Genomic DNA, 8,809 nt, shown 5'->3' with positions numbered 1-8,809 from the left:
CATTCGAACTTGTGCTTACAGGTCATTGTTTGCGTATTCAGGTTTCTCCATTCGGTACCCATCCTGTAGACTCGGTAAGAATGTGCGGTCAATTGTGACCCCTGGATATGGAGTAGACCCCAAACTGAAGAGTTCCCATAGAGTCACTCCAAAGGACCAGACGTCGCTCTGGATGGAAAACATATTGTCACGGATGGCTTCAATTGACATCCACTTCACTGGCAAGAGATCCTTTGTGAAGAAATATTGCATGACAGAATGAATAGACTATTTTTAGTGTCTAAGAAATGTGATTTTTAGTCTCTTAAGAAATGTGAGCTGTCTCTCTCCATAATAGGGACGAGATTTGGGACTTGTCAGTATATAGTTTGTAAATAAAATGCTGAAACGTATTATTAACTAGACTAGATCCTGTGCTACTTTTAAATAGGACTCACTGGTGTAAGGAGCTAAACAGAAGGAAGGGGGTCATTGTTTCTCACCAGAAGTGCAATAGAAGTGATGGCAAATAATGAGCAGATAATTAGATTCTTATAAGTAGCTCTCAATCTAGATTATTAGCACACTGACAGACTGTTGGTAATGCACAGTTAATCAATCAACTAATGAACAGGAGACCACTGGTTGGTAGATCAGTGATTTATCTGATTAGTAGGTAATTGATCAAGTGGTCATGCTCGTATAGGATTATCATTAATAGTTCAATAATTAATTAATGCCCTATAAATGACTGATCAGTATATTATATCAATATAGATCACTCTTCAATATAATATCACAGAAGCAGTAGACTGCCACTTTTTAGATCACTTATGTACAGGCTGCTGATAAATACATCACTTGTCAGTTGTCATAGAACTTACATTGGTTTGTTTAAGGTATATGTCGTCTTTATAGATGTGTCTTGAGAGGCCAAAGTCGCTGATCTTCACAACATTGGCCTCAGCCAGAAGCAGGTTTCTTGCTGCTAAATCTCCATGTAAAACCTAACAGAGTGAATAAAGGGTAAACAGTGGATTATCAGGAGTTATTAGGTATATGAAGGAGAATAAAAAAAAGTGATTAGTTATACTAAGCACAAATTATCTAAAGTATCATATCATGTGAGATGACTAGCATTACAAAAAACTTGTGAATTCAGTGGCATATTTAGGTGTGTGACTGATACAATGTCATAAAAATTACAATAAGGTCTGCTCCAGGTCCATTTTCTCTGCGAAGGAGATAACTTTAGTGGAAGTGAGTTAAAACCCTCTAAGGCCCTTGGGATCCAAACCCACTTGCACCTCTGACAGTAAGGAAAATGACCAAAGCAATAATCCTTAAATAAGACATCAGCTGGCTGTTTAATACTGAAGACTTCAGGTAATCTCTCACCTATAATCTCCATCACGTCACTTGCCTGTCATTTATCCCAAATGCTGAAGGGTGAAACTTTACCCATCGAGTTGCATGGGGCTGCTACCCGAGAAGTTGAAAAGACAGCTTAAAAAGGAAACAGACTTGAGAAGAGGAAATAAAATGGAAAACCGATAACACCTAAGCTTAACCCTATTTTTCTGCGGGTCAAATAGTCCATGCCCTCAGCCACTTGCCAAGCCCAACAAATAAGGTCGACAGTCGTGAAAGATGACGTCACTCCGGGAATTGTGCTCTTACAATAGTTTCCCTGAGAGTCAAGCACTTTTAACGACTGCTCCTTCTTGCTTTGGGCTTCCGATCCTGCCATGTGTAAAAAAAGGATGATTAAGGTTTTCTTTTTTAGATCTAGTTAAGAGACCAAATGAGCATGGTTGACTAAATCAAGTTTGTGCACTACCAGAAAGTAATAATGGATTAAGTATTCTAAAGTAATAATGGATTAACTATTCTGAAGATAAACAGTAGCAGCACTCCTTTGTAAATCAAGCAAGTTAAATGGTTCAGGAGAAGTATAAAATGGCAGAGAATCCTTCAGTACTGATTCAGCTTATTACAGTTTGAATAAACAGTATGGGATTGTGATGTCCAGTGTTCACGTCCTGTATCCAGTGTTTATGTCCTAATAAATATGTGCAAAAAATGTATTTGTTAAACAAATATTGGTATTATAGGAATATAGGTAACAGCAGAAAAGCAATTGTAATCTGTCTGTCAGATGCATGCATGAAAGGGCATGTATATGAATCTATAAACATGAAAGCAGTTCCCAGTGAATAAGCATAATCTTTATTTCTGTGCAACGCAATTGATTACCTTCTTCGGGTGCTGCTGTGCTCTCCACAGGTGGAACCGTTTGGTAGGAAGGATTCTGTACCATCTTCATTTTGCTGGGCAGGGAATTCCCAAGTCGAAAGATCCTGGGAGAACTCGCCTGGCATTGTCTATCCCTCATGTCCTCATTGGGGGGTTTTCTGCCAAAATAATTATGCAGAGGTAATAATCACTAATATTGTCCTAACTTCTGATAACAGAGAAGTGGTTAAAGATGTTCTCAGAATCAATTAATAAAAGATCTTGGTTATTTTTATAATCACTAAGTTTAAAAACATCGAGCGTGAATGTTATGAGAGTAAAATCATTGAAAAAATCAAATTGATTTTTATTATTAAAAATATTATTCACAGATATGGGGAAACTTACTGGATTTGTACTGTTTATTGAATTTATGTTAGAAGGAAATTCTCCAAGCTGATGTTGCTTTGTTAATTTAACTAGAGAAGTCATATCCTTTGGGTTCATATTTTGATGTATAATTGCTTTTCCATTACTTAGAGAAAAAGAGTTTATTTACATTCATATTTAAATTTATATGTTTACATCAGGTTAGCCTCTGTAATATTTTAATTCAAGGTCTTAAAACATAAAATAAAAAAAAATCCCTGTAATTTATAAAATGTGGCCCTGAACAAAGTGTTATATTCAGTGGTGCATGGCTAGATAGAAAGTCACTGAGTAACACTGGCTGGAGTTGTTACTGGAAAGTATTAAAGTAGTTCATGAAGAACATTTTAGAATAAACATGGTTCTTATGACCTTTTCAACTGGAAGAGATGTATTGATCTACCAAGAACACTGTTGACTCTGACCGCTAGGACTGTTTATTTTGAAGTATGAGCAGCCTCTCAAAGTATCCACAAGGACAAAAGTGGAAGGTATATTATGTCTTGTATGAAAGCTTTACAAGATAAAATTGTTGAAGTAAAAAAAATTTCAATTCCTTTGGCTCAAGGTAGGGCTACTCGGCAAAGAGATACCTGTCAGGATTGCCACTGAAGAAGCTTTCGCTGAGAAAAGAAATGTTAAAGTAGTAGTATTAGCACAATTATTTCTAGTAAGAATGTTGTGCATGTAAAAGTTGTGAGAAATTAGCCAACAAGCCATAAAGATGAAATTTCAGCCGCAACGGATCACAACACAAAATAAATACGTCTGCTGTATGGATAAGGTCACTTTTGAATTTGAGGCAGGAAAAAATAGCATGGCCACGAGTGTGTGTACAGCTTTTGAGGTAATTATAGCAGTCATCATCATAATCGCTTCAAACACTTTGTAATGTCATGGTCAGAATAATTAGAGTACGAGTTAAAAACAAGAAAGTCGCTTTAACCATTCTTATTGCTTTCTGCAAGGTTAATCAAAAACAAATTTTGTTGTTTCAAAATTTTTAAACCTGAAAAAAAATTATTAACCTTAACAACAGTTTCTCCAACATATGAAACAACTCTCCAAGCAGAGGTCATCAGATGCTTCCAAAATTGTTAATTTTCAAACAGATATTTGCAATAATTCCTGAAGGAACCTTAATTCCATAATGTTCTTTGGAGGCTTGAGGAGGATGGAAATATCAGTGAAGTACCATGCGACAGGACATTGTAAAGTATTGCTTTAATCAACTTTGAACCGGGGTTTACAAATAAAGGAATTGGAAATGCTTCGGTGGAATTGGTCACTGCCCATGGAGGTGAATCGAAAGTCCCAAACATAAATTCCATTCTTGCTATGATTCATGGGCCTTTTCCAGTTGAATTTCCTTCCTCCTGCCTTCACAGCTCAGCAACCTCTCAGCATCTTCAGGAACTAGTGCTGCACCAGAATTCTCAGTATCCAAGCAAAATACAGTACAACCTGATATTGGCAATTTCAGCACATTAAAATAATATATAATTTATTCTTCACTTCAGCTTTGTGGTTGTGGTGAAACTGGCCACACTCAAAGTGCCTGGTTCAGTTCACATAGATTCCTCTTTTCTGCTTTTTAAGGAAATTAGTAACCAACTATAGTTAGCATACAGTGATCAAGCAGGAATTTTAAGCTCACCAACATACTTTTATTCTGTTATGAGCAACTTGCAGCTTTTCACAAGTAAATTTGTAAGTTTACAAAATGTCTAGATTCTGGCAATGAGGAAAAGTTGCTCAAATGAAGGAATGGTAGATTACTTACGAGGATGAGAAGAGAACTTTAGGGGATGCTGGGGACTCCAATAAAATCTCACATGGCCTTGTACTGGTATACATGGTGGGTGAAGCTGCCTGGACAGACTGAGGGTCAGTGGAAGATTTGACCGATTCTGGAGATTTGAGAACGGGCGAGAAAGGTGAAATGTTGTCTTTACCATCTCTTCCACTAAAGTCGACCAAATCGGTGATGGGGTCGATGACATTCTCAAATTAACCCGATGACAGTGAAGGAATGGGAGAAGGCTGCCATATCGGCAGTACTCAACAAGAATCCATAGCTCTCCTGATATTAGAATGGAAAGTGATGTAGTAAATTATTAGTGAAAAAAAAGAAAATTGATCTAGCCTAATTTTATAAGGTGATTTCTTATGCTTGCTCAAAGAAAACATTGTCTAGTATCTCTTTCGAGACAATAAAATTTGTTTGCAAGTTTAATCCTCTAATTTATCACATTCTTAAGATGTATTTATTAACAACAGACCACTTATTCTCTTTATGAAAACTAAGTAGGACTTGCGGAATCCTGGACTTTATACTGCAGCTCTTAATTAGAGGACAAATTCTCTAAAATTCTATTCAGTTACCAATACTCATTTCGCCATATAATTTTATAGATGCAGGTAAATTCATCTCCAGGTAAGTCTTACCTTTGCCAACATTAGCTGTGTAAGCACCCATAAGGTTGACAATGTTAAGATGCTTTCCGATGTGAATCATAATTTTCAGTTCTTGGGTCAGTGCTGTGATCTGGGTAGTATCTGCTTGCATCTTGCTCATTTTGAGTGCAACAGCTGTTTTTTGTATCCCATGCTCTAGGTTCGATACTGTGGCTTTAACTACACGGCCAAAGGCACCGGCTCCAAGTTGCTGGCCTATTGACATCACACACACAGGGAACAGGCATAGATTCATTCAATTAATACCGGTACAATGAGAAATCTTTTGTTATCCAACAAAAAATATTAAAATGTAATGTAAACAAGGGTAGACTGTTTATGCATGACTTTATAACAGTACTGTATATGAATGTATTCGCATATACACTCATGTGGGGCAAAGGTTTCAGTAGCTTGCAGAAAGTCAGTCATGCAAATTACAAGTGAACCTGCTTTGAATTGTCCTAGAGAGAAAAGTTGCTGGAATTCATTGACATCAAGAAGGTAAAGATAATTCAGATGGATATATGTACCTTCCATTGAAGGTATAATTTCGTGAATATGTAATTGGAATAAAATTAAAAATGGAAACTAGAAAAAAATATGGACTGGGATGAAGATAACTCAGTACATCAGTCTGCATTTGCCTATATGTATTAGAAAACCTTAAGCAGCCACAGGATCAGTTTGTTCCTTTGTACATTGTATTCTCTTTTACCCTACTGTTGGCCTCATTCTACCACAGATGCAAATGAAGTCAAATACACTGGCTCACCCAATTGTATTCGGTCCCTAGAAACTTCCCATTTGTGGTCATAAGGAAGGAGCTCTGCTTGTTCGTCAGCTGTGCAGTATGGGTTGAGTTCGGTGGGCCGTCCTTTCTGGAAGAGGAAAGCCAGATTCTTCTCTGTCTCTCGTCTCTTTAGGAAATCTTGTCTCACTTTTCGCAACAACACGAGAACAACCACCAGTAGGCAGATGAGGAAGGGTGCAACGATACCTATGGTAACTTCAAGGGTTTTGCTGGATACTTCCCCTACAAAATAGCAAAGGAGAGTGATTATATATATTTCTGACACACATCGGGATCAAACCCCACCTTTCAAGTGAAAGGCCAAGGTACTGCCAATTGATCCACACAAGTCAAAAGAAGCTGGTACCTAGGTACTTTTGTAACAGGTTTTTTCTTGAGCAGGATACCACCTAATATACCAGCGACTTTCACCCAACTTCCTGACCCACCAGTGAATCAACTGGTAGCAATTTATTTGAATGCCACCTTCAGCGTAGATATGAAGGAACTGATCAACACATGAACATATGTTTCACATAAATAGACTTCGGACTCACGTCGTGATTGAACCCCTATCTTTCAAAGGAAAGGCCAGGCCGTACCAGGTGGGTAGAATTCGCTGGAATGTTAGGCGGCAGCGTGCCCTGCCCAGGAAAGTCCTCGGGTACAGAAATATTTGGGTTCCAGCCTTTTTTACGACTTGTGTGTATTAACTGGTAGCACCCTGGCCTTTCATTTGAGAGAGTACGGTTTGATCCCAAAGTAAGTTAAAAAAAATTATTTTTGTGAAACACATGCTCGTGTGTTGACTAATTCTATGCTTATATGTAGAGAGAGAGAGAGAGAGAGAGAGACTTACCTTGTTGCACAAATAGAGTGAGAAATCCCCTTACAGATCTGCCCCACCTTTCAGTCTCGCATACATAATGTCCCGAGTGCATTGTAGGATCTAGGTGGGGGATCGTCATGGTCTGGTTGTTTTCCCTGAATTCACCGAAATCACCGGGAAGAGGCTGACCATCCTGTTGAGAATTTGAATCACTTGGTTAAACTTTTTATCTGCTTTGTTTCGTCTACTACAATGAAAACAACAATAAAACTGTAGTCATCTACGAGAGGGAAAAAATAAGTTTTTCATAGTTAGAAAAGCTTCATATACTTGTAATACCCTTCTGTAACAAAGCATGCATAAAAAACAAACTGAGTATTACAAAATTCCAGTTACATTCACACTAGCATATAGACAGTATGAGTGACTGAGAGCAGAGTTCAGGGTTGAAGAATACATAAAAAAACAAACTTTTGTCCAGGTGATATCTTTGGGAGGTGGGTCGAAGTAGGAACAATCGAAAGTGAAAGCATCTCCGACCATCGCATCTTTCCTGTTGTCATTTGGCAGCATGTTTCTTCTTTCCTTGAGAACTACAAAGATACAATATACTTATAATATGGAACAGGTGGGCAAACACGAGGTACTATCGTGCATAAAATTCCGCTCCCTCAGCCATCCAGAGATTGAACGCGAATCCGCGACTGTGAAACGCCGAAGTAGCTGAACAAGTAACTAATGGAAGACCCAACAGATGTCGCGCCGTAATTGCATATGGGAACAGGAAGGAGTGGGAAGCAGATATGTTTCTTGACTTCCTGAGTACAAAATTTTATTCTCAAATATTTATTTTGCATATTTCCTAAACAGCACATTTTACACTCAAACCCAGTATCGTCAACAGTAGAAACTTTACGATCACTCTCTTCACAATATTAGAATATGGAGACTTTCCCCTCTGCCGAAGAAAAAATACCTGCTTCCCACTCCTCCTTCCTGTTCCCATATGCAATTACGGCGTGACATCTGTTGGTTCTTTCATTAGTAACTTGTTCAACTGCTTCGGTGTTTCATAGTCACGGATTTGTGTTCACTTGATGGCTAAGGGAGCGGACTTTATGAGCGATAGTACTTTTGTACTATGTGTACAAAGTAAGTGATATCACTTGGAAATTGCTGCGTTTGTGGAACAGTGATTGTTGCTAAATCAAAAAGAACATCAAGTGCTCCCTGTTTATCCTCAATATAACAGTTAAACACAAAAGAAAATATTCTAAAATGATTTGATGTTCGGATGCCTGTATCAAAGAGGAAGGGGTGTGTTATATACTATGTATCTGTACTACAGGGTAGGAAGACATGAAAAAGAGTATCTGATTTTTTTTAGGGCTAGTTTAACCATTATCCCGTGTACAGCTAAATCAATTGGGAACATTGATATGACCGCACTATGAGTAACATGACCCTTAACAATTATTTATGGATTATTCTCACCATCGAGATTAAATGTTGACACCCAGTCATCATTTAATGTGTTTCTCTCATATCCAATGCAATAGTAAGTCCCCTGATGTCTGCCGCTGGCGTTTCCAACTTCAAAGGTTTTAATCTGGTTATGATTAGATGATTCAAATGTACCAAGTGGTTTTGCATCTGTAAACAGAATAATCTGGCAACATTATTTTAGTCATAAATAAATATATATAATCAATAATGAAATATGATTTTAACAGTTACAAAATTGGTTCCATGGAAAAAAAATTAAGATTTAATATAAGGTTCCATGGAAAAAAAATTATGATTTAATAAGCATAACCTATTTTTCTTTAGCGTAATGGTGATGGTTTAAATTTTTTTTCTAATGGGTCATTACAGAGACAGATTCTACTCTACAGAAATATCAGACACTGACAAAAATCCAGTCTTGATCCATCAAGCTGACATGTAACATTCAGGGCAAGCCAGTCTTTCTTCTTATCCTGAACTCGCAAACAAAAAAAGAAAAAATCTTTATTCGCAAAAGACTGAGCCCACCACATTATCTCCAACAGACGATCAGATACAGAGAATCCCACTGTCGGAAATTT

At 37.6% G+C, this 8,809-nt stretch overlaps 2 protein-coding genes across 3 annotated transcripts in view; one reads left to right on the top strand and one right to left on the bottom strand.

Moving 5' to 3' along the window:
• The window catches only part of LOC135210110 (vascular endothelial growth factor receptor 2-like), a 131,000-nt gene that overhangs the window by 19,634 nt on the left and 102,557 nt on the right, over positions 1-8,809 (top strand). The window lies entirely within an intron of this gene.
• The window catches only part of LOC135210515 (vascular endothelial growth factor receptor 2-like), an 8,685-nt gene continuing 1,110 nt past the window's right edge, over positions 1,235-8,809 (bottom strand). The window contains exons 2-9 of the mRNA XM_064243396.1: positions 8,217-8,375; positions 7,194-7,315; positions 6,753-6,915; positions 5,876-6,136; positions 5,092-5,316; positions 4,427-4,726; positions 2,236-2,393; positions 1,235-1,722 (exon numbers count right to left, since the gene is read on the bottom strand). Coding sequence (XP_064099466.1) covers positions 2,371-2,393; positions 4,427-4,726; positions 5,092-5,316; positions 5,876-6,136; positions 6,753-6,915; positions 7,194-7,315; positions 8,217-8,375 — 1,253 coding nt within the window. The 3' untranslated portion in view covers positions 1,235-1,722; positions 2,236-2,370. The remainder of the gene's footprint in view (positions 1,723-2,235; positions 2,394-4,426; positions 4,727-5,091; positions 5,317-5,875; positions 6,137-6,752; positions 6,916-7,193; positions 7,316-8,216; positions 8,376-8,809) is intronic.

This window comes from Macrobrachium nipponense, chromosome 39, assembly GCF_015104395.2.
Source record: "Macrobrachium nipponense isolate FS-2020 chromosome 39, ASM1510439v2, whole genome shotgun sequence".
NCBI classification, from domain to species: Eukaryota; Metazoa; Arthropoda; class Malacostraca; order Decapoda; family Palaemonidae; genus Macrobrachium; species Macrobrachium nipponense.
The sequence above is the reverse complement of the archived record's forward strand: the minus strand, read 5'-3'. Positions and strand labels throughout refer to the sequence as shown.